This window comes from Platalea leucorodia (genome assembly GCF_965183815.1).
Source record: "Platalea leucorodia genome assembly, chromosome: W".
Classification (NCBI taxonomy): Eukaryota; Metazoa; Chordata; class Aves; order Pelecaniformes; family Threskiornithidae; genus Platalea; species Platalea leucorodia.
Genome location: NC_138859.1, coordinates 28,402,430 through 28,428,413, shown reverse-complemented (window position 1 = coordinate 28,428,413; position 25,984 = coordinate 28,402,430). Strand labels below are relative to the sequence as shown.

Below are 25,984 nucleotides of genomic sequence, written 5' to 3'. Positions count from 1 at the left end.
CGGCATTCTGGAAGGGAAAAGACAACAGAAGAGTTACAAAGCTCTTTTAGAAGATCCTAATGCTGAAGTTCTCAGGACTGTATCAAGAAACTTGCTCTGATTTGTATGTAACTTGTCAGGTGTTTGCTGAAGGGAAGCCTCTTGCTCTTCCAGTTAGAACTTCCTACAAAGCTTTTAGTGCTAGATGGAAGTAAGTGACTGCCTTTTATTTCATATTCATCTTAATTACCAGGGCATCAAGTTATATAAATAAATCTATGGTTTTTATTTGTGTCGAAAAGATTTGTTTTCTGTTGTCTTCTTCAAATAACTTATGTTTCTTCAAGTCTCTGTATGGTTGTTAAGTGTTGCCCTGACAGCACAAAACCAACCTTTTTGTGTAATGGGTAAGTAATAAAAATGTTACTTTTGTGTTTGGGCATGGCTCACTACTTAACTTCTGGGGCCTGAACTAGCATAATTTCATACTGTTTACTGGACAGACTGATCCTTTGGTACTTAGTCATCAAGCTAAAGTATTTTTCCTTTGGTCTCTAGCCTTTTAATCATGCTCAATACAAGTATTTGAATGGTTAAAGCCCAGAGGAAAGTAGTCCATCTGCCTTTAGAAATTCATATTCTAAGGAGAATCTGGGTTGTATAAACTAATACAGAGTAACTTGAATTCTAAAGCTTTATGACTAATAAGAAGTGTTTCTCTGCAGCTGGAATGAATGGCTGAAACTGCCTGTGAAGTATCCAGACTTGCCTCGCAATGCACAGGTGGCTCTGACCATCTGGGATGTATATGGACCCGGTAAAGCAGTTCCTGTGGGAGGAACAACGGTCTCACTATGGGTATACTACTTTTTCTTCTGTGGTACAGATTTGAAGCTCACTTGTGAATAGTAAGGTAGCAGTGGTTACAAGAGGTTTGGGTTTTGGTTTTTTTTTTTGTTTTTTTAATTTTTTTTAAACCAGGTTAACAGTTCCATGTTTGAAAAATCAGATACCTAAATGATTTACTCTATTTCTTCATATATGCTACAGTGTTGTAAAAAAAAAAAAAAGTCTTGTCTTGTATAACACCAAAATTTAGGCTTTTTTTAGATCTGTAAGCTTGGATTTTAAGATAGGAAATGCTGAAATCACTTCATATTTATACTTTTGTAATGCGTGGATGCCAGTACTGATTACTTAAGATAATTGATTTAATTGGCTTGCAGTTGGGCTGTTAATGCAGTGTTATTTATAAGGAATAAAGTGTAACTCAGTAAATCAGGAATTTTTAAAATTAATAATCTGTGATCGAATAGAGGGTGGGTTTAGTAAATTTGTGGATGATAACAGTAAGATGGGAAGGATTACAAGTGTGCTGGAAGGTGACAATACATCAAAAGCATCTTGACTAAGCGCAAAGGGGACTGAAAAAAATAGGATGCAGTTTAAGGAAAAGTATGAGGTGCTGGTACTTTTTGCAATTGATCATAGTCAAATACAGAATGGGGAGCAGCTGCCCAGGAAAACGGAGGAAAAGATTTGGGGTTTAGAGTGAATCTTAAGTTTTGCATGATACAGTATCATGATGCTGTTGTGAAACGTGCAAACAACATTGAATATATGAACAGTCTCCAAGTATGTGCGTCAGGGACGGTGTTGTATCCTCCTTCTTCATACTTGTCCACTTGGCTGGGATATATTCAGTTCTATATAACTGACTTTAAGCAAGTTGCTGACTACTGGGAGTCTAAGGGAGTCTATATCATTGAATGTCTAGCAAATAGGCATGATGGAGGAGGAGTAAAGACTAGTGAGGCTGAAGAAAAGACCATAGGAACACTTTTCTAGTATGTAGGTAGCATTGGAAAATAGGGAGAAATAGCCTTTTTTTTGTCTTGTCAGTGGATAAGAAGTAATAAGGCTAAACTGAAGTGCAGGAAAAGTTTAGGTTAACATAAGGAAAGCTGTTCTAGTGACACTTGAATGCAGAAAATGACTGTAGAGAGAGCTTGTATCTCTGTCATTGAAGATATTGCTTTGACAAAAAGATTGACATTGTCTTAGGGCAGAAAATTTAACTGGATCAATTGGACTGTGCCCCAAAGACTGCTGGTAGTTTTTAAAGCATTAGAGCATAGTTCCTGGAAAAAGATACAATTTATAAATGAAATTTACTTTCCAGCATGTGAGGCTTGGGGGAAGTAGACGGACAGAAAGCAACAAATAATTTCAAAATTTTGTGTTTACTTGTAAATGGAAACCCTTGTAGTAGTATTACACATCACTTAGTGGAAATTCAAGGTCAGATGGTCCTTCTAGTCAGTATTTCTTATTTTTAATGGTTGACTTTTTAAAGCATTCCTTCCAGTTGTATTTACCTGAAATTGTTAGAGTTAAGTGATCACCTCTTATTGGCAAAACTAATGCACTTGATTTCTTGGGGCATCTTTCATAGGTGGATCAGCACAAATATGCAAGGAAAGCAGGGTTTTGCAGAGAAAAGGTGTGGTCGGTTACCCTGCAAAGTTCTGTTCACTGCACATTTTCAATTACCAATTCAATTTCAAGCATAGATGGAAAAAATGGTGTGTTGAGAATTGTGGGGTATTTTTTTATTATTATTTGGCAGCTCAGAAGGCTGCTTTTTATCAGTTGACCTTCAAATGAAACTTAGGTAGATTTTTTTAGTTGATATCCCCCCCCCCCCCCCCCCCCCGACTGGCAGACCTAAAGTCAATATTATAATTTGCAAGTCAAGAGGAATACTTTCTGCTTCATTACAAATAATAAAAATATGAAGGTCAAGCTCTGTCCTCTGTTTGCATTTGTACCACACTACTGACTTTGGGAATGACCCATTTTTCTTCTACTTGCCAAGTAACTTATCTCAGGCTTACTCATTTTCTTCTAAACTCTGTGTGCCAATAAAAATTAAGGCTGTAGAGGACACAAGGTGCAAGGCACTTTTGCAGTTCAGTTAAATTATGCGTGGTAGTGCGTGTTTGTAGGTTTGGCAAAGGAAGCTACTTAATTTTCTTGCAGCTGCTGCTGTACTTTGATTCCTGACAGCTGTATTATTTTGAATTTACTGAAGCGATTCTGCATTTTTTTTCCCTGCAGTATGTTTCATCAAGGAATGCATGATTTGAAAGTCTGGCCCAACGTAGAAGCTGATGGTTCGGAGCCCACCAAAACTCCTGGGAGAACCAGCAGCACAGTCTCTGAAGATCAAATGAGCCGCTTGGCAAAGGTGATGGAATAGCAAATAACCTTTAAGATGTATGTGAAAAGCTTGCACTTTCACTGGAGTGAAATGAAGACAGGCTTCTCGTGTTTTCTCATGTGAAAGTTATCTTCCATTGATTGTTTAGATATTTTACAGGATTTATGCAAATGAGTAAACTAGATCATACTCATTTGCTTCTGAAGTATTTTTAAAAGGGGACTTATAAATACCTTTTAATATACATAGCATGCTGTTGTAACAACTTAACATCCTAATTCTTTGTAAAGAATGAAAATGTGAACATGCCTTGAAGATGCTTGAAGCCAAAATTCCATCAGGTTCAGTAAGAGCAGCTCCGAAAAGTAACTTGTGAGGACAGTCTAGTTTCTTTCAGTAGCCATCCTTTAGATTTAAGGCTGTCTGGTGTAGTGTTCAGATGTGTATGACATACCTCTACATTAGAAAGAATTTGAGTAGAACTGCAAAAACTAACCAAAGTTTCGTTCATTTAAGCTCATGAATATGTGTGTGTATTAGTATTTTCTTCTCCCAGCTAGATGTCAGAGTGTATTTTTGCCATCAAAACTACTTCTGGAGTTGATCAGTAGATGTTAGTTCTTGAACTGTTTTACTAGCTGATCTCTCATTCTTCAGGTAAGCTTATCCCAAGCTTGCCAAATCGCTCAACCCACTTAGTGTACTTTCTTCTTAATCTTGGTCTCCTAGTTTTCATCCTCACCTTTGTGCAACTCCCAGTGAAAGATAGGTCCAGTGCAATAAATACATCCATTTTCTCATCTAGAGATTTATCACAGCAATAAACTATTTTTCATTTAGGGTGTCTCTTTTATTAGTCTAGGTCACCTTGAAATTATAAAAAAAAGTCATTAAAGCTTTCTGCCAGTGTGGTGCCCCATTTCTTGATCATAGTAGAATAAATCCCCTCTAGCCTAAGGAAGCTCTGTAAACAGGCACTAAATATCAAGGCTTGTTTATAGTTCATGAAATGGTTACATGATGTAGGCAGTGGGTCTCTGAGAAAGGGTTTTAGAGTGTAGGCCTTCCCTTTCATGTTAGTTCTGTTATGCAAACATGGCCATACCCTACCAGTGTTTTTTCTCCTCTTCACTCCCTTATGCTCCCTAGCTCAAGAAATACAAATAATGTAGAGTATTTCAGTCTTAAAATACCTGGGTCTGTTCTAGCCTGTTCTTTTGGCTTATGGGAGATGAGGGCTCAAAGGCTCTGAGGAAGAGAAGGGAATTCCCCTTTCACATCCCAATTGAGAGTTCTAGTTAATGGCTAATATAAAGCTAATAATATCACTGCCACCATTCTTCTCTTCTGAAGGCTGTTTTGGGAGATACACTCTCATCTTTCAGAAATTAGTATTCACTGATACTTTGTTGTGTTCATTTATAAAAACATTTTACTGTCAGATGCTAGCGAAGTGAATAGGGTTTCTGGGTGGTGTGTCTATGAGAGCTTTCATTTGCACAGCTGTTTACACAGCAGATGAGGTTCTTGTGATGTATCATTCCTAAATAGCCATTGTTTGAGCACAATCAGCTTCAGTTTTTCTGTAACTTACTCATCAGTTGCTGAATGCCTCCTGATGCTACTGTATGTGAAGGTATACTTAAATATAGGTAAGAGGAGCAGGACTAATTAAATACAAGATGAGCTTGTGTGGACTTTGTTATTCTTGGTTTGGTTTTTTTCTGTTTATTGGACAGACTTATCATTTATAAGTGTCACGCTGTTGATTGATGTCTGATACCAGAGGCCAAATTAGAGTCCTCCAGATAATGAGTAACTTTTGAGAAGAGCTTGCTGAAGGACCTTTTCTCCATCTAAAAGATAACTTGCATCTGAGTTTGTATGTGTGTATGTATGTGGTACTTATTATAGGGAACTTGTATAAAAATCAATGACTGGCTGCTGGAGGAGTTGCATCCTTTTACCTTAAATAATTGATACTATGGCAAGTCTCTCATTTCATGTCGAGGTGCCGTATGGTTGTGCTCTTACAAAACACGTGAACGTTGCTTGTAAAATTGCTACTGATGAAGAAGCCATGGCTTTGCATCCTGGGGGTCATTGTGAATGCAGGTTTTTCCTGTACTAAGGAATATTAATGGGAAGAGTGTGGAATACCTTAGCACGCTCAAATATTAATGACATTAAGATGTTTCCCGTGAGTGGTATGTTAATTTATTCTACTTATCAAAAAGAACTTAAGAGTACTTTTTGTTTCATTTCCCTCACAACTTCTGCTGACTGAATGAAATTAGATAATAACAATAGTGAGATAGTATCTAAAGGGATGTGTCTTATTTAGTAGCAGATGATGAATGCTTCTTTCCCTGAAGGAAATGCACTAGCTTCTCTTATTTTAAGCTTTAAACATTGATCCAAGAGAATGGTTCTTCATGTGTATATATATATGCCTATAGATCTTCTGGGTCTTGTATGCAGGTCTAACTAGTTGCTGTATTATGACTTTTTTTCTACTCTATAAGGGAGGTTTGCAGGTTTAAGAGATTATTAATTTTCCTTTAAAACATACAGAATAACTTTTTTCTTTATTCTCTAGTGCAGTGAACAAGACGATGAAATAAGAATTTGTGACCAAGGTATCTAAATAACTTTTTTTTTTTTTTTTTGACAAGGCTTTGATAAGTGCTATCCTAAATCTGTGTATCAATGCTGGATGTGAATATGTGGTATTATGAAAATTTTGATGCATTGGTTTAAGGTCGTGGAAATAAGAGGGTTACTTTGAGTAAGAAAAAATATTTTTGTTAGATAAAAAAAAAAAAAGTAGGGACTAATTTAGAGGTGGCTAAAATGGAGGACATGTAAGGGTAAGGAATTTCTTCAGTGCTGAGAATGAGAAGACTTTTTCTGTGAACTAGGTAGGGCATTTGTTAATGCATTAAGTGATGATGTCTAACCTGCCTGAAACAGCTTTTTGGGTTATAACTGGTCTGCATGCTGCTGGTTCTCTGCCTTTTTGAAATATATTATGAAGTCACATATGAGGCAAAGGCCAAGTCTTGTATTATCCTTTTAGTATAGTCCTAGCACGTTTTCTCTCTTTAATGTTGCTGAGATAGAATTTGATGAACTGGCTGCAGAATATAACATAAGTAGCAAAAAACTATTACTATATTGTGCTTCTGTTTACAATCCTGCTGATAAGTTGAAAGAATCCAAAGATTGGGTTTCTGTGCTTTGGTTACATCCAGCATCCTGAAATGTTATTAAAGATTATACTTTGCGTCCCGTGTCCTGTCCCGTCCCCCCCCCAAATGAAAAAAAGCCCCTACTATATACTGAATTGAGTTAATTAATTCTTAAAAGTCATGGTGATCTTCCAAAGTTTGCATCAAAATCTTATTACTTCTGTCAAGCTATACTGTGGTCTAGAGCCTAAAGAAATGTTAGGTGAATCAGCTGCTTTAAGCAATCAATCTCATGGTTGTTATGGGATTGATTTTTTGTGTTTCATGGAACGAGTTCAGAACAAAGGGCATCAGATGCTCATGGCTAATTTACTATTTAGTGCTTCTTGAAATGGCCAGTTCCTAGCAAATCTGGAAATAAGTTTAAAAAAAAAAAGGCAGGATTTTCCTCCCAACTGAATAGCTTTTTGACTGCTTTTCAAATTGTGACTGCTTTTGATTAGTCCTTTACTTCGGTAGAGCCAATAACTATAGTTGAGGATTAATATTCAGTGGAAAATTTTAAACCTCATCTCTTAGTAGGAACCAATAATCAGAAAAGCTGAATTAGATAACATATTTGTGAAATGAGCAATTATTGGCATTCAGAGCTGAATGTCATGCTTGCTTGCATAAGTAATCTGTCTTAAAATTTAATTCAGATCTTGAGAGGGTGGAGAGGCCATGGTGTGGGCTGTAGTGTATTCCAACTCTTTCTGATATAAACTGTTTCCAAGAAAACTAAATTAATTGGGAGCTTTGTTTCTTGCTTAGAGGTAGGAACCAGTATCCAAAGTCTTGTTAGACCATAACACCAAATTAAACTCTGAGGAGGTGAGTAAGAGGAAAGAAAAACCCAATGAACTTGTCTTAAACAGCAAGAAGTCACTTTGTGGAAAGTGAACAAGTAAGATGCTCTGTTGGATATGAAGGGGCAGTTGATCAAGGTGTTAAAAGACAAGGATAAATGCTTACCAGCTGATCTTTGACAGATCAGTTCCACTGATATAAGAACACCTGCAGGGAGTTTGCAGAACACTGAAATTTCATTTCATTAATGGTTTTAATGGCTGTTTACAGTCTTTTGGAGGCTAGACAATTATTTGCCTGTTATGTCAGCATTGCTTCTAAGAGATGTAAAAAGTTATTTGATTCTGCATAATTTCTGAAGCTTGTCTTCTTGTGAGTTTTTCATGTATGTACTCGCCATATCAGTCAGGATCTGTACCTGGACGTGAAGTTGATGCTCTTTTCAGAGTACATCATGATGGGGTTTGTATTTAGCCCAGGTCATCCTTGGTGTGAAATAATACTTGTGCCCGTACTGCTAAGACATCAGTTTACTGGGGATTTGAGTGAGAATAATGAAACAGTACTATTGGTGCAAACTCTTAACCTTTTTTCTTCACAGTGATGTTGGTTTTGTGGGTGTGGGTTTTTTTTTTTTTTTTTTTTTTTGTATCTATAGTGGTGAGCTACTGAAAGTCTAGTTCAGGTATCTGACAAACTGTGCAACTCCCAGCAAGTCTTAAGTCTTCTGTGTCTTTTTTTTTTTTTTGTAGTAACCTCATCTCCAGTTCTATATGGAAGAAGTAGGCTGTTGTGTATCCTGTGCTCTCCTACATACAATATGTTCCGTTCATATGCTGTCCTAGTACTCTTTGTGTATTGCTTGTCCCCTAGCTGTCAGCTGGGCAAGAAATGGCAGTTGGTGTGATTGTATGTCCTGTTCAAATTTAAATGCTCATGGGTGCGCTGGTTGACCACAGAACAAAGCTGATGAAGTAGTAGTTGTAACCCTTTCCTTAATAGGAATAATTTTGAGGGTCTCTTCACTAGCCATTTTCTAGACAGATACTGATTTATTTGAAACGTGAAAGAACTTGATGTCTTCTAGTCCCTTAGCATCTCTTCTTGCATACTGCAAGAATTACTAATTTTTTTTGAGGAACACTTGTGATTTCTTAGGAGCCAAAAAGAGGATTCTTGTTCATATTTGTGTGGTCTTCTGCTGAATTTTTCATAAACTGTTGTGTGTCAGTGCATCTGAAACTACAGATAGTATGGCTCAATCTTACTTATCTTCTCTTCCACTCTTCTACTGTTAGGGAGTCCTTTAAAGAACTCAACTTCCTTGCTGTTTTTACAGCAATATGTAGATGTAGGAGTGAAACTTGAACTAGTTTTCAGATGACTAAAAAGAAAGGGAGAACAAGCTGTCTACGACTTGCTGTAAGTCTTTGGCTGACCTTTTGTGATGTATAAGTCCTAATCTAAGAACTTGTTTTGGTAAGGCTAACAAGGGCAGAATTATTCAATTTGGATATTTTTTGAAATATTTATTTTTTGTTTGACTTGGTAAGTTTTACTCTATGAAACTTAGTAACACAAGAAAGAAATATTTTTGTTATGTGGCTTTACTTAAAAAATAGGTTCCTGTTTTTAATGTGTTAAAAATTCAATAATGGTGTGCTTGCAACGTGGTTTTGGTTTTTGTACAAGCATTTTTTCCAGTTCCTTTATTTTTTTCACCTGAGTTTATGTTAGTGTCTCTGTAAAATTATGACTTTGATATTCTTTTTCTTGCTCCCAGTAATTTAAATTATTGTGTTTTTTTCATGCAGCTCACAAAGTCTCATCGGCAAGGTCATATGGTGAAAGTGGACTGGCTGGACAGACTGACCTTTAGAGAAATAGAAATGATCAATGAGGTAGGCCATCGTACATCAGATTTGTAATGTTTTTTGGGATCTTGCTAATATGGAACCTTTGCTTGCTTAGGAGACTAACTCAAAGCACTTGTCCTATTTTTCTTCAACCACCAGTATATATGATAAAAGGAAAAATAATTATTTAAGTTTCCAAAGTTGATTTTACTTTGGCAATGATGAGAATAGACAGCTGTCTTATCAGTTGTTAGCTTCAAGTGAACTTGATTATAGAAGAGAGAATTTATTAATAATTTGGAATAGCTTGGAACAGATGCTGCTAGGTATGACTAACTTAACTCTAGGTTTTAGATTGTGATGGGAAGCTTTTCGGACATATAGGCTGTACCTTGTTTTTAGACCTGCTTGGCTTTACTGGTTTTGATTTTGGATGCTGAGGAAAAACACTTGTAATAGTTGAATGAATATTAAAAAAAAATAATATTCTGGTAAATACCCAAATGAGGTGTTAACCCTCATTGAGCAAAATCGCCCCGAAACTGTTAGCTGATTATATTCATCTTGCACAATAGAACTCCTTTGTTTTCTGCTTTGAGCTCTGAGATTTTTCTTGTCCTATTTATAATTAGACCTCAGGGAATCAGATTATTTTTGAACTTAAATTTTTGTTTTTATAAACCCTTATGAATTTTTTTTTTTTTGAGAACTCTGTCTATCCCCTTTTTTTTCCTATCTTCCTTTTCTGTAAAAATACAGAAACCTAAAAGCTCTTGATTCCTAGAGCTGTGCCTTAAGTGCAGAACCACTTTGTGCTGGAAAATCAATCCGTTAATGCATGAAACGAACTTGAGTTGCTCATTATTAAAGGGGATGTTTATTTTTTTGTTAAATATATGTTCCTGGTGGTAGTTATGTATAACTTCTTTATTGCTTCCCATGTAGATTTTAAAATTCTAAGCACTTTTTCTAGGTAAAGCATTTAAAAAATGCATACGTGAGGAAATCTTCCTCTGAAAGTGAATGAGCTGCAAATCTAATCTTGTAGTCCGAGTTTAATTTGTCTCTTTCATGGTTTTATGTGAAACAGTGATTTTTTTTTTGTCTTCTGTTTTCTGACTCTGACATACATAATTGTGTATAATGATTTAAAAAACAAACAAAACTAAACAAAAAAAACAAACCAAACAAAACAAACAAAAAAAAAAAAACAAAAAAGAAAAACAAAAAAGAAAACAACACATGAAAAACCCAACTGTCAGCTGGTTATTCTTCAATGCCTTTTTGCAGACCTTTAGTTCACAGTTATAAGTGACTGATGAAAACAATGTGATTTTTTTTTTTTTTTAATATCTGTTACATGTGGATGTTTGTCATGAAGTAGGAATGTAAGGAAGTAAGAATGTCAGGAAGTAGGTGATATGGTCTTAAGTAGTGCTATGAAATGATTAACTGAATAATTGCTACAACAACTGATAATCTAATTAATCAGTTACAGCACAAAGGAAGTAGAGTAGGCAATTGCTGTACTGAGAATGCTGAAGATTGATGCACTTTAATATATGATACACATCTGTGGTGGTTCTCTTCTCAGAGGGAAAAACGATGTTCTAATTTTATGTACCTGATGATTGAATTCTGTTGCATCAAGTGTGATGATAAAGAATATGGAATAGTTTACTACGAAAAGGTATGTGCCTTGCAGGCTTTATGGTCGTCTTTAAAAAGCAACATTTGCACCTAAAATGGATAGATTTTTCTGCTGAGGTGAAATATTCTGCTGCAGGATAGTGGCAGACAGCTGTCACTGACAACTGTTTATGTACATACAAATCAAATAGCATAGATGCAACAAGATTGCAGAAGTCAATCATTCATGTAATACAGTTCAAGATTACAGAATTTAAGTTAGTGATTAAAAACTTTTTGATTTATGGTTCCTTCAGTCATCCGGCAGTACTTTCAGAGTAGCTGTATGTAAAATTATGTCTTGTATCAGGAAGACATGTACTTGTATTGATTGGTAACTTTGTAAAAGATAACTTATTAAAACTTTGCACAGGAGTTCTGCTGGTGAACATTTTCTCTAAAATGAAGAAATATAAAAGTTTAGTCTTTCATGCTGAAAATGCTTTTGAAGTCAATTAAGTAAGAGATTTCTGCATTGGAATGTCTTGCATCTTTTCTGTTTACAAAACAGATCTCTAAAGCAGTGCCTTCAGTGTTTTTTGGTTTTGTTTTTTTTTTTTTTTTTTGAGTTCAAATTTAATGGAACAAAGGATTAACAGACATCAGTGCTTAACATGAGCTTAAACATCAGTGTGGCATTGGAGGGCATTATCAGTACTTTTATGGACCTGCGTATTGTGGAAAGACCCACTGAAATAGAAAAAGCAGTATATCTATAATCTGGTTTCAAAAAAATTTGTCAGTAATTGCCTCTTAAAATTTTCAGTGTGTTTAGTTTCATAAGAAGTCAGAAAGTTACTGAGTAATGCAGCTTTATGGGAAAGAGAAAGAAGGTAGAAAAAGACTGGAGTCCTGTTGAGATCAGAGGCACTAACTTAAAGAAGCATCTATTCTGAGAATTTAAAAAAAGTCTGTAATTCTGTACACAAAATGTTAATAAAATGGAAAATAGATTCTAAGCCCTTGTAAGAACTGTGTCTTGCAGACATGATATAAAAATCATGCATGTGGATATCCATGCTCTATCCACATATCCTGTATAGTGGTAGCTGCCTCTGTAGTGCTTCTGGAGGAAATAGCAGTTCCAGTTGTCACTTAGTGTCTCCTCCCACAGTCTGAGGCAAATGTGGGGTGTGGTTCGTGTATTTTGGTGTGTTGATTTGTTTTGTTTTTTGTGTTCTTTTGGGTTTTTTGTTTGTTTGGGGGGGTTGTGTGGTTTTGTTGGGTTGGGGGGGGTTGGTTTGTGGGGTGTGGTGATGTGTGTTGTATGTGTGTTTGGTTTTTCTTTTGTGTGGGTGTGGTTTTTTTGGGTTTTTTGTGTGGTTTTTTTGTTGGTGTTTTTTTTTTTTTTTAATATTTTGGTGAAACTGCCTTAGGCAGATGTCTAGGTTAGCACTTTAGCATTTCTTTTTGTGGACTGTAGTTGACAATGGGACTTCTCCCCACCTTTTCAGGTCTTTTTGGCTTTAGAATAGCTTGTTTCATAGTGCTTCTATACACTTATCCTAGAACCAGCTATTGTAGAGGACCTTACTATTACAAAACTCCCTTGTGTTACAAATCGAAATGAAACCTACAATGTGTCAGATTCCTCCATGAAAAAAAATAGTTATTTACTTCTGTGGAAATCAAGGAAATATTTTTCTGGAGAGCATAATAGAATATGATCAAAATATTGAAACATTTCACTAACCATTAGCTTCTTATATTAGAATGTGCTATACTTTTCACAGATGCAAACTGATGAGCATGGCTATCGTGGCTTTGTGTCCTCTTGGCTCTTTTATTTTTATAGTTGAATGAGACATTCCTAAAAACTATTTCTCTCCCTCACCTCCAAAAACCTACCATTATAGGTTAATTATTCCTGATTTAGACACACAACTTTTTTGTCATCATTATGGTTTTAGATGTGCAAGGTTCGGGAAACAAGATTCAGACTTCAAGCATGCATCTCTCTTAACAGATGTTTCTGAAGCATATTAAAAGTGCATGGAACAAAATTATGAATTGGCTGCTCTTGTGGAAATGAAGTAATTGAATGTGTAATAGTACATATTAAAGCTATAACTAACTGCAGTTTGAGGGATTTGTTGTTATGAAGTAGCTTTTTCAACAAGTTCTTGACCCTTTTCTGGCAGCAGTAGGAAACTGTACATAAATTAGTGTCTGTCTTCAGTTTTGTCATGCTTCCAATTACAGTGTACAGTATACATATCCAGCATCACCAATCCAGTATATTGAGTCTAATGAAAGTAGGTTCTGTTGTCACCTGCCTGTGACTGATAGTCGAAGTGGAGATTACTTGTCACAGTTTTGTTGATAAATTTGTTTTCAAGTGTTTACAAAGAACTAGCCTGTGAAACAGTAGCTGATAGAATTTGAGATTCTTTGACTCAATATTCAATTACAATGAAGTGAAGTGGCAGTGGCTCTTCCCATGTTCTCTGTTAACTTAATTTTAATACAGCATTCAAAGTGTGAAGGATAGCAGTCTGCTAGCAACGAGAGCATTGCTTCTGATTCTCCGTTTAGGCAAAAATTCAGTGTGACTTTCAAGTGCAAATAACACCAGTATTTATCATTAATGTGGTTTTGTGCAGGTTTCAAGTGAAACCTTTGTTTGAATAAATAAATTGATTGCACTGCTGCATCCAGTTTATTTAAAAAAGTAGTCTGATTATCAAAGCCTTTTTCATGGCTTGAAAGAAAGAAAAAGTAGTGTCTACAGCATTGGGTGCCCGTTTACTTTTTGTGTGCGAGAAGTTGGATCCCATTGATGTTACTTGAAATGATGTTTTGACTAAATAATAAGATAAATAGAACCTCCTCATTTATTGATGTTGTGAAACTGATTTTCAGGAAAGTGCAGAAGAGCCTTGCTGGTTCAGAAAATACTGCAAATTTTGTTGACTTTCTTAAATGGACTCTAATATTTGTGTTATATTAATAAGCATTCCCCTGACCAAATTCAAATGCTAATTTAGAGTTGATCCTCAGGCATTGGCATGGTTTAGTAAGTTTGTATGGTCAGGGTCACAGTGATGCTCTCCAAGTATGACAGAGAATTAGAGCTGCATGTGATACCTGTGAATATAGATAGAAGCTCCTCAATACTCCCCTTTACCAAACAAAAGCAAATCTTTGTGAATAGCTAAGACACTTGTAAGATAAGAAGCTCCTGAGTATTCCTCTTTAGACAGCTAGGCCTTGGGAGAGTAGATATGCAGAGCCATGAGGATAAGAAAGTTGCGAGATGACCATTAGACCAGAACAAACCGACCTTGAAGGACATAGTATACGTGATCCCCGAACTGAGTTTGCGCAGAAGTAAAGGTCAGTCAGCGAACACAGTGAAGAAGACTATGAGCCTTCATCTGAAGACCCCCAAAGACCACCTGAAGACCACCACGGGAGACGACTGCGCATGCGGATCGGACATTTGCATATGTTAATAAGTTCCAGGAAATCTCATGTTTATGTAGATGAATTCTCAGAAATCCTATGAATATGTATATTTTCATAGTATATAATTACTGAAAGTCTATCAAGCCTTCGGAGCACTTATGGTGGAATTATCCCCAGTGCTGCCCGGTGCCGCAATAAAGAATACCTGCTTTCTAGAACTCCAAAATTAAGTTTTAGAGAGTGAATTATTTTGCTGCTTTCCGGTAACAGGTTTTGGCACCCCAGATGGGACCCTGCTCTTGAACTTCGACAGATCTGAGGGATCGTAGGACCTCCAGCCGGCACCGAAGGATTCTCAGGGAGAACCTCTGATCCCCGGACCAAAGAGTTCTGAGCAAGGACCATCAATAAGGTAAAGGCATTCTTTCAGTATTATTTTCTGTTGCCTGCCTGTCAGTCCTGGCGAAAGCTGCACAGGGTTGGGCTGTATCCCTGGGGCAAAGGGAAAGTACCCTTTGATCAAAACTGAAGGATAGGCCTCCTTCCTGAAACCTACTCTCTGGAGTTTGATCTGCGAATTTGAATGCTGAATGGTTGCGACTGTAATTGGGTGCTTTTGTGTGTTTGTTGCCCTAAGTGTTAGTAATTGTGTGTTGTTGTTGTAAAAGCTTTGTTGAAATTGTGTTGTGCCTTGTTTTTAAAATGGGAACTGGAACTTCTAAAGGGGAAGACAGTCTTAAAGAAATCTCCTCTCAGGTGCATATACAATTGGAAGCAAATAGCAGGACCCCTGGGAGGAGTTGCAAAGAAAGCTGATCTAATCAAATATTGTAATCAGTGGTGGCCATTGTATAAGCTGGAGGATGGAGAAAAGTGGCTGGTTAATGGAACTTTGAATTATGATACTTTGTTGCAATTGATGCTATTTTTAAGATGGGAAGGAAAGTGGGATGAAGTATTGTATGCGGATATGTTTTTCACTTTACGTTCACACCCTGAATGGCAGAAGTAGTGCGGGATAAATTTGGCTCCCTCAGATCCTTTGGTGCTAGCCTTGGAAAAAGATAGTAAGAGCAATGGAAAAGGTTTGAAAAGATGTTGTTCTGCTTGTAGTATTGGACAGAGGTGTTTAAAATTAGTTCAGGATGAGCCAGAGGATGACCCAGAAATGTTGGTTGCTCCCGGGTTGAGACAGAGATTGCAGATGATAAACCTGAGCCCCTTGAAGCGGGCAACTCTGAGGACAGAAAGACAGGAGCAACTCCGGTAGCTGAGAGAATTCGTAGTCGGCAGGGAGCAGTGCTGCAAGCTCCATTGAGACAGGCTGTTGGAAATGAAGGACCAGTGATTGTGAGGGTGCCGTTTTCAATTGCTGATTTAAATAATTGGAAGCAGGCAGTGGGTAATTATAGAGATAATCCTGATAAGGTGGCTAAAGCCTTTGATACAATGATCAGAACTACAGACCCTGATTGGTAGGATATTGATGCTATTATGTCGATATTGTTTGATAGCACAGAAAGGGAAATGATCTTTAGAACAGCAAGAACTCAAATAGAGGGACAAATTGCTACGGGACAATTGCAGGGTCGGTGGGAGCAACATTTACCTTCTACAGATCCGGATTGGGATCCTAATGACAGAACGGAAAGGGAATTAATAAAACGATACCAGAAACTGATTTTGTTTGGCGTTAGGAATGCTATTCACGAAGTGGTAGATTGGTCAAAGTTGTATCAGATTAAGAAGAATAAGGAGGAGTAGCCGACTGAATTTTTAGATAGACTAAAAGAAACTGCACAAAAACACCACTATGGACCTGGAATCAGAAGAAGGGAAAAATCAGTTAGTGTCCCTCTTTATAGGACAGTCAACAGACGATATTCAGAGGAAATTGCAAAAGTTGCAGGGCACAGATGCCAGAGACTTAGGGAAATTGTTGGAAGTTGCACGGATAGCTTTCAGAAACAGGGATCAGGTGAAAGACAGCTTTAGAAGGATTGCAAGTAAGTAGAGGAGGATTTCGAGGAGGTAGAAATGGAGTCCGAGGAAGAGGATGAGTTAGAGGACTTCCTAATCCTACAGTGCGGAGAAATCAATGCGCTTATTGTAGAAAGGAGGGACACTGGAAAGCAAACTGCCCTTTCCAACAGGGAATAGAAGGAACCGATTCCATTTTGAGAACAATAAATGCAGTTAACACTGAGGAATGAAGGGGACTGGAGGAATCTTCCCCAGCAGAACCTCTGGTTAAAATACAGCTGGGGGAAGATCAAACTGAAATAGGATTCCTGGTAGACACTGGAGCAGCTTATTTGGTTTTGAATGAAAAAGGTTTTGAATTTAGTAATAAGAGAATCAAAGTTGTTGGTGCGACTGGTAATGCTGAAACTAGGCCATTCTTCAAGCCTTTAACATTTAAAATTGGAAAACAATGGGTAACACATCAATTCCTGTATTTACCGGGAGCTCCGAAACCTTTACTAGGGCGAGATTTGCTAGAAAAATTGAAAGTGGAAATATGATTTAAAGATGGGGAAGTCGATGTGTTAATTCCTGAATCTAAACTTGTACAAGCGACTGTGTTCCTATTGCAGGAAGATAAAACTTTAGGAACTGGCATCCCAGCAGAAGTGGAAAATGCAGTGATACCCCTTGTATGGGCTGGAGAAGTCCCTGGTAAAGCTAAGAACGCTGAACCGGTAAAAATTGAACTCAAAGCAGGAGCAAAGCCGGTAATGCAAAAACAATACCCTTTGAAACTAGAAGTTAGAATTGGGTTAAAGCCCATTATTGAGAAATTTCTAAAATATGGTCTGCTAAGGGAATGTGAATCAGAATACAACACCCCCATCTTGCCAGTAAAAAAAGGCAGATGGGAAAAGTTATCGATTGGTCCAAGATTTAAGAGCTATTAACCAAATTGTTCAGGATATTCATCCAGTAGTTGCAAACCCATACACTTTACTGACAATGATAAATGAAAACCAAGAATGGTTCACAGTTATAGATTTGAAAGATGCCTTTTTCTGCATACCTCTCGATCGAGAAAGTCAAAATATATTTGCCTTTGAGTGGGAAAATCTGGAAACTGGTTGTAAATCACAGTACACTTGGACAGTGTTGCCACAGGGATTCAAAAATAGTCCTACAATATTTGGAAATTAATTAGCCAAAGAATTGGAAACTTGGAAAAAAGGATACAAGACAGGGACTGTGTTGCAGTATGTCAATGATATTCTAATTGCAGCTGTAACCCGGGAAGAACGCTTACAATTAACAATTGATCTTTTGAATTTTCTGGGAATGAATGGTTACCGAGTTTCAAAAGAAAAGGCTCAAGTCCTTCGAGAATCTGTCAAGTATCTGGGATTTGAACTTTTGAAAGGAAAAAGAAGACTGGGCACAGAAAGAAAGGAAGCTATCTGTCAACTTCCGGAGCCCCAGAATGCACGTGAGCTGCGGACCTTCCTGGGAATGGTGGGGTGGTGCAGGCTGTGGATTGCAGACTATGGATTTATTGTGAAACCTTTATATGAGCTACTGAAAACTTCACCGCCTGGATGTTTGGAATGGGATGACAGCACCAGAAATGCTTTCAAACGAATAAAAAGAACTCTGATGAAAGCACCAGCTTTAGGACTCCCTGATCCAACTCATGAGCGACAAGCTATAGCTCTGGGAGAGCTCTCTCAGATGCTAGGAGGCAACAGATGCACTGTGGCCTATTTCTCCAAGCAATTGGACCATACCAGCAAAGGATGGCCAGGTTGTCTGAGAGCTGTAGCCGCTACTGTGCTGTTAATTCAAGAAGCCCGGAAACTGACACTGGGACAGAAAATTACTGGTTTTGTACCACACATGGTACTCACTGTCCTGGACCAAAAAGGTGGGCACTGGTTGTCTCTGAGCCGGATGTTGAAGTACCAGATAGCACTTCTTGAACAAGATGATGCTGTTTTAAAATCAACTGCAGTAGTAAACCCAGCAGTTTTCCTGTCATCTCGACAACTGGAAGAAGAACCCACACATGATTGTTTACAGACCATCGAGGAAGTGTATTCCAGACGACCTGACCTGAAAGATACCCCTGTGGAAAACCCAGACTGGGAGCTATATTCGGACAGGAGCAGCTTTGTGAAAGAAGGGATCCGGATGTCGGGATATGCCGTGACCATAGTGGATACTGTTGTAGAAGCAGAAGCTCTCCAATCAAAAACGTCAGCCCAGAAAGCTGAACTGATTGCGCTAACTAGAGCTTCAGAGTTAAGTGAAGGAAAGCGAGTGAATGTATGGACCGATTCCAAATATGCATTTGGAGTATTACACGCACACGGAGCAATTTGGAAAGAAAGGGGACTATTGTCATCTCAAGGGACCAGAATTAAACATGCGGAGCAGATTCTAAAGTTACTCAAAAGTGTACAGAAACCAAAAGAAGTGTCTGTTATGCACTGCAAAGCTCAACAAACCGGCCGCACCCCACAAGAAAGAGGCAATCAATTGGCCGATTTGACTGCTCGTAAGGCTGCAGAAAAGGGTAAAGGAATATTGGCAATAATACCTGAAAAGAAAATAGAATTAGGAGAATCTCCTAACTATGACAGTCAGGACAGAAACTTAATTGAAACATTAAGAGCTGAGATACAGAAAAATGGATGGGCTGTTACTCCTGCGGGGCAGGTAATTCTAACCCCAATTTTGATGCATGAAATAGTAAAGAAAGAACATAATAGTGTTCGTTGGGGAACCGAGAATTTACTGAAACATCCACAAAAGTCAGTGGTGAGTTGTAATATGGTAGAAATTATAAGGTCCGTAGTTGAAAGGTGTGAAACATGTCTTAGAAATACTCCAAAGACACAGAATAAAATTCAGTTTGGATCCACAAGACCAGGAAATACTCCAGGAGAGCACTGGCAGATAGATTTCACTGAACTGCCAAGAAAAAGAGGGTTAAAATACCTGTTAGTATTGGTGGATACTTTTACAGGATGGCCTGAAGCCTTCCCATGTTGCACCAATAAGGCCAGGGAAGTTGTCAAAAATCTTACTTAAAGAAATAATACCACAATTTGGTGTTCCTTTAGGGATTTCCTCTGATAGGGGGCCACATTTTGTTGCAGACATTGTCCAACAAGTAAGTAGAGTATTACAAATAACATGGGAGCTGCATGCCCCCTATCGCCCACAATCTAGTGGACGGGTAGAACGCATGAATCGGACCTTAAAACTGCAATTGAGTAAAATTTGCCAAGAAACCTCAATGACTTGGATACAAGCACTTCCACTTGCTCTATTGAAAATTAGAGTTCAGCCTAAGGGAAAACATCGGTTAAGCCCTTATGAGCTGTTGTATGGGAGACTGTACCAAATTCCTAAATTACCAGAAGAATTAAACATCAGAGGTGAAACAGATTTACAAAAGTATCTAATATCCCTAGGGACAGTGATACAAGAAATGAAAAAGAATGTGATTGTAAACAAATCTCTGAATCTTGGTTCCCCAGTACATCTGTTCCAGCCCAGAGATTGGGTATACCTGAAGTCATGGACCGGAGAACCCCTGCAAGAAAAGTAGAAAGGACAATTTCAGGTTTTACTGACAACATATACAGCCGTAAAACTAGATAAGAAAGGGCCCTGGATTCATTACTCAAGAGTCAAAAAGGCTCCTAAACCATGGACTTCCAAGGAGACAGCTCATCTCAAGCTCATTTTCAAATGACACCTTTAGTTTCTGTGTTATTGATAAGTTCAGAAGTGTTTGGGCACTAGGAAACTAGGAAGTCCATGGTATGAGAATGTTCATGTGCAATTAGTAGTGGAAGTAGCTTCAGCTATTAATGCAAGCAAATGTTGGATTTGTGCTAGATTCCCAAAGCATAGTACTCAGTCTGATGTAACACTAATTGGCCTACCAATTCCTTTCAATACCACTTGAAATAATCTTTGGGACAGTCCAAAATTTTATTTTAAAGCTCAGAATAATAATCCACAAGTTTGGAAAATCCAAACTCCCCAATTGAAAGACAAGGTTAAGTGCATTACTGACTGGAATTCAGAACAAAAAAGGAAACTACTCCATAGGGAATTATTCGCAATGTGATTGGTACATGCAATGACAATTGCGGAAAAACCAACAAATATCGAGGAAAATTTTGGGAAGTGCCCAAAGGAACGGGATGGTATTGGCTGTGTGGAGACCAAGCCCCTTAAAGTACTGCCTCCCTGGTGGACAGGTTCTTGTACGTTAGGGGTAGTGTCCTCAGACATTAAAGTAATAACACATCCCCATGGAATGGGGGGAATTAAATCCCCAATTGGAAAACAAAAAAGAGCAATGGATAATCCATTGATTACTCGGTCTACTACCTTTCACTCCTTTGTAAGATGATTAATCCCAGCGTTAGGAGTCAGTGAATTGGAAAAAGCAATAGTAAACATATCAGAAGTCATTGAGAAAATCAGGAATGTCACATCCGATGCTATAAAAGCTTTACAAGAAGAAACTACCAAGGTTTCAAAAGTTGCATTACAAAACAGGATGGCTCTAGACATGATGTTGGCTTCCCATGGAGGAGTATGTGCAGTAGTAAATTCAAGCTGCTGTACATACATTGATGAAAGTTGGAAGGATATCAGAAGATTTAAAAATCATACATGAGCAAATAACAATCTTATATGAAGTAACTAAAGATAATACCTCTTTTGGGTTTGAAGAGATTTGGAATATTCTCACTTCTTGGTTACCTAATTGGTTATGGCTGAAGAGATTATTTTTATTAATGATTTTTATTATTGTAGTTTGTATTCTTGCCTGCATAATGATCCAATGTTGTAACTACTGTACAAGAAATAATAAGTTTATATAGTGAGGACTGTAGCATATAAGCTACAAGCCCTCAAAAGAAAAGGAGGGATTGATACCTGTGAATATAGATAGAAGCTCCTGAATACTCCCCTTTACCAAACAAAAGCAAATCTTTGTGAATAGCTAAGACACTTGTAAGATAAGAAGCTCCTGAGTATTCCTCTTTAGACAGCTAGGCCTTGGGAGAGTAGATATGCAGAGCCATGAGGATAAGAAAGTTGCGAGATGACCATTAGACTAGAACAAACCGACCTTGAAGGACATAGTATACGTGATCCCCAAACTGAGTTTGCGCAGAAGTAAAGGTCAGTCAGCGAACACAGTGAAGAAGACTACGAGCCTTCATCTGAAGACCACCACGGGAGACGACTGCGCATGCGGATCGGACATTTGCATATGTTAATAAGTTCCAGGAAATCTCATGTTTATGTAGATGAATTCTCAGAAATCCTGTGAATATGTAGGATTTTATAGCATATATTCTCTGAAAGTCTACCAGATCGGTGGAGCACTTATGGTGGAGAATCCCCAGTGCTGCCCAGCACTGCAATAAAATGCCTGCTTAATAACACTCTGTTGTTATTGAGTTTCGTTACATCGTTTTCCTTACCCAGCCGCACCTAGCTTCCCACCTCTGTGAGGAAAGTTAGAAAGCAAGGGGGTTCGGAGAACACCGATCTTTGTATCGGTTTTGGCACCCCAGATGGGACCCTCTCTGTCCGGCTGCAGGAACCCCTGAGTCGGAGACTCCCTTGGCCGGCCCTGGAGACTTCTCTGGAGGGACTCCACGATTTGTCGGATCCAGGCGGGGACAGACAAGGGCCACTGGTAAGAAAGGCATTTTATTTTGTTTTGGGACTGGTCATTTGAAGCTGCTCATAAGTCGTGGTTTGTGAGAACCCTGCTGGGTGGCATACATTTGCACGTACGATTTGTATTGATCATCTGGTTGGTACGATCATTTGTTTGTGCATCTGTATCTGATTTTTGGTTTACGTACACGTATGTGATATACGTATATGTCTGATATACACGTATTCGAATATCTCTGATTAACTTATGTCGACATTTATCATCTGGGAGTAGCAGCTGCTGTTGTTGTGTTTATAATAATTGTCAGTTGTGTGTAAGTGTCTGAGTTTTAGTCCCTGTCCTTTGTGTTTTATAAATTCCAAAATGGGAAACCAACAGGGTGAAGTTTTGAAAAAGAGCCCTTTGGGCTGCATTTTGGCTCACTGGAAAGATATTGGGGGACCACCTGGAGGAAGTGTGAATTGTAAAACTTTGGTAAAATATTGCAATCAGTGGTGGCCATTATATAAGTTGGATGATGGAGAAAAATGGCCTTTTAACGGAACTCTGAATTATACTACTTTGTTACAACTTATGCTGTTCTTGAGAAGGAAAATGGGATGAAGTGGTTTATGCAGATATGTTTTTTTTTTACTCTGCCGAATCACCCTGAGTGGCAAAAGGAATGTGGAATTAATTTAGCACCCCAGGACCCTATGGTCCTGGCGATAGAAAAAGAGAAAAATAAGCAAAACGGCAAGTTAAACAGATGTTGCTCAGCTTGCAGCGTTGGACAAAGATGTTTAAAGGTTGGTTCACAGAATGAGAGATTAGAGGATTGTTTGCCTCCACCAGAAAGAGAAGGTGATAGAGAAGGAGATGGTGGTGCCGTAGGAAGTGAAGGACCGGAGGCAAGGGAAAGGGAAGAAAATGATATTGGATTTTCCCCCATCACTGCCAGAACTCGAAGGTGGGACCTATTATATAGGCTCCACTAAGGCAGGCAATGGGGATGGGAGGACCCGTCAGGATTCAAGTACCTTTCACTCTAGCAGATTTAGATGGTTGGCAAATTATTGCAGGGAATTATAGGAATGATCCTGAGAAGGTAGCTAAAGGATTTGAATTGATTGTGAAAACTTGGGACCCTGACTGGGAGGATGTGGATGCAATGTTGGATGCGGTGTTTAGCGAGTCAGTGAAACAGATGGTTGTGAGAGTGGCCAGAGCACAGGTACAGGCTCTGATTCTGTCTGGGACTTTGCCGGGAATATTGATAAGCGTATTCTGATTACCAGTCCTGGTTGGGACCCTAACCAGACAGGAGTCCGGGACCTATTAGTGTGATATAGGGAATGGATTGCTTATGGAATAAGAAATGCTGTCCCAAAAATCAGTAAATTGGTCCAAATTGTATGAAGGAATGCAGAAATACACTCCTTTAGACCCTACCTCCCAGGAGGGAAAGGGTCAGTTGTTGTTATTGTTTTTGGGACAATAGGCGGATGATATCAGGAGAAAGCTAAGGAAAGTGCAAGGAACAGATGCAAGAGATTTAGAGAAATTGCTGGAGATGATTGTATGGCAAGTATATCGGAATAGAGATAGTCAGAAAGAGAGAATAATGGGCAAAACAATTGCCAATGCTACAGTGGCTGCTTTGCGCACCGGGGGGGGGGGGGGGGGGTACCCTCTCAGAACCCATCAGGAAACAGCGCTAATGGAGGGAGAGGAGCCGTGAGAAGCGGTTTAAGTGCCCCACCTAAAGGAAATCAACCCCTCCTGAAGGATCAGTGTGCTTATTGTAAGCAAACGGGGCATTGGAAAAAGGATTGCCCGAGATTGGGCAAGTCAGTGGTGGTTACTGACGTTGAAGCTAATTGATGGGAACCAGGGGAATCTTCCCTAGCGGAACCCTTGGTAAAAATTCAGCTAGGGAAAGAAGAGAAACCTGTAGAATTTTTAGTACATACAGGTGCCACATTTTCAGTATTAAATCAGACTTTATTGCCCATAAGTAAAACAAAATATTAATATTGTGGGAGCAACCGGACAGGTCGAGAAAGCTTTAAACTCAAAGAGGGAGCACGGCCTGTTAGGGTAAAGCAATATCCCCTGAAATTGGAAGACAGGCAAGGAGTGAAGAGCATTATAGAAGAATTTATAAAATTCGGACTATTAATTGAATGCTCTTCAGAGTATAACACTCCTATTCTGCCTGTCAAAAAGCCTGATGGCAAAACTTATCGATTAGTGCAGGATTTGTGGGCAATAAATCAGATAGTTGAAGATCTGTATCTGGTAGTGGCAAACCCATATACTTTACTGACCAGTTTAAGGGAAACCTATGAATGGTTTACTGTATTAGACCTAAAGGATGCATTCTTTTGCCTTACCTTGGCTCCTGAAAGCCGCAGTTTATTTGCCTTTGAATGGGAAAACCCGGATACAGGACGGAAAACCCAACTAACCTGGACAGTGTTACCTCAAGGATTTAAGAATAGCCCCACCATTTTTAGAAATCAATTAGCCAAGGAATTAGAGACCTGGGAGAGGCCTCCAGGAAATGGGATTCTTTTGCAATATGTGGATGATATTTTGATAGCCACAGAAAAGAAGGAAGAATGCAAAGAATGGACTGTGAGTTTGTTAAATTTTCTCGGACTAAGTGGTTATCGAGTCTCATTACAGAAAGCCCAGATCTTGAAAAAAGAAGTAATATACCTGGGATTCATGATTTCTAAGGGACAAAGACAGCTCGGGAATGACCGAAAGGAAACCATCTGCAGGACCCCAGAACCAACCACGGTAAAAGATGCAAGCAGACCAGACTTGAAGGAGGAGCCGCTGGAGGAAGATGACCACACGTGGTATACTGATGGGAGCAGTTTTGTAAAGAATGAAATTCGAATGGTGGGATGCGCTGTGACCACCACAGACCACCTGGTGGAAGCAAAGTCACTCCCTAAGGGCACATCTGCACAACGAGCTGAAATAATTGCCCTAGTGAAGGGCGTTGGAGCTTGCCAAAGGACTGCGAACAGATTCAAAGTATGCCTTTGGTGTAGTCCATGCCCATGTGGAGCAATTTGGAAAGAACGAGGACTCTTAACTGCTCAAGGGAAAGGTATAAAACATGCTGATATAATTTTGCGACTTTTAGATGCTGTACAACTTCCGTCAGCAGTGGCGATTATGCACTGCAAAGGGCATCAGAAAGGTAACACTGACAGGGAAGTGGGAAATAAACTGGCTGATCGCGAGGCAAGACGAGCTGCGGAACAAGGTGAGGTATTAAGTAGAATTCCTGAAAAATCTTTGCCACTACCTGAGACAAACATATGATTTAGATCTTTGTGAAACCACCTCTGACGGTATCTTAATGTGGACAACAATCTCAATTATATGAACCATGCTTATTAGAACATTCTGTTAACAATTGCAAATGGATGATCCTGTCTCCTGATGCGTTTGAAATGTTTGTAGAAATTAATGCGAGACGTGTGTGTTTAGTGACTAATAACTGATCGGTAGTTGGAGAATATCACCTAATCACTCCCTTTATGTGTTCGCCTATACAGAAGAACAAGTGGCAATGTTTTGGCATTATGAGAGCTTAAATATAAGTCGTGCAAACATATCTCTGGAAAAATTAAACAACATCTTGAACCAATCTCAGGAACTCAGAGAACATTTAAAGAAACGAAATAATACACTAGCTGAGTCCATCATTAAAACAGTAATAACTAAGGACAAACTTGTTGGACTGTCTAGTCAAATTAAAGATGATACCGGCCATCATTGGTGGGATATCTTTGGGATACTCACCCTCTGCAGAGAAAACTTTGAATGTTCTAGTCCACCCACTCTTGATATTATTGGTGTTCGTTATTATACTAACAGTTGTCAATTGCCTTTTGTGGTATAAGCTGAAGAAATTGGCTATGAGAGTTTGGGCCTTGCCTAAGGTGATAAAATATGAAAACTTAAGACCTTTGTAAAGAAATTTACAAAGTTTAAAGAAAGGGGGGAATGAAAGGGTTAAAGCTAAGATAGACAAAGCCATTGTATTAAAATGCCTCTTGAAAGAATTAAAGCCTAGGGGCAGGGAGGATGTTTAAAT

The 25,984-nt window shown here is 38.6% G+C and overlaps 1 protein-coding gene across 1 annotated transcript in view; it reads left to right on the top strand.

Moving 5' to 3' along the window:
• The window catches only part of LOC309601922 (phosphatidylinositol 3-kinase catalytic subunit type 3-like), a 91,604-nt gene that overhangs the window by 1,713 nt on the left and 63,907 nt on the right, over positions 1-25,984 (top strand). Inside the window, exons 2-6 of the mRNA XM_082335180.1 lie at positions 705-837; positions 1,558-1,826; positions 3,100-3,229; positions 9,057-9,143; positions 10,693-10,788. Of these exons, the coding sequence (XP_082191306.1) occupies positions 705-837; positions 1,558-1,826; positions 3,100-3,229; positions 9,057-9,143; positions 10,693-10,788 (715 nt within the window). The remainder of the gene's footprint in view (positions 1-704; positions 838-1,557; positions 1,827-3,099; positions 3,230-9,056; positions 9,144-10,692; positions 10,789-25,984) is intronic.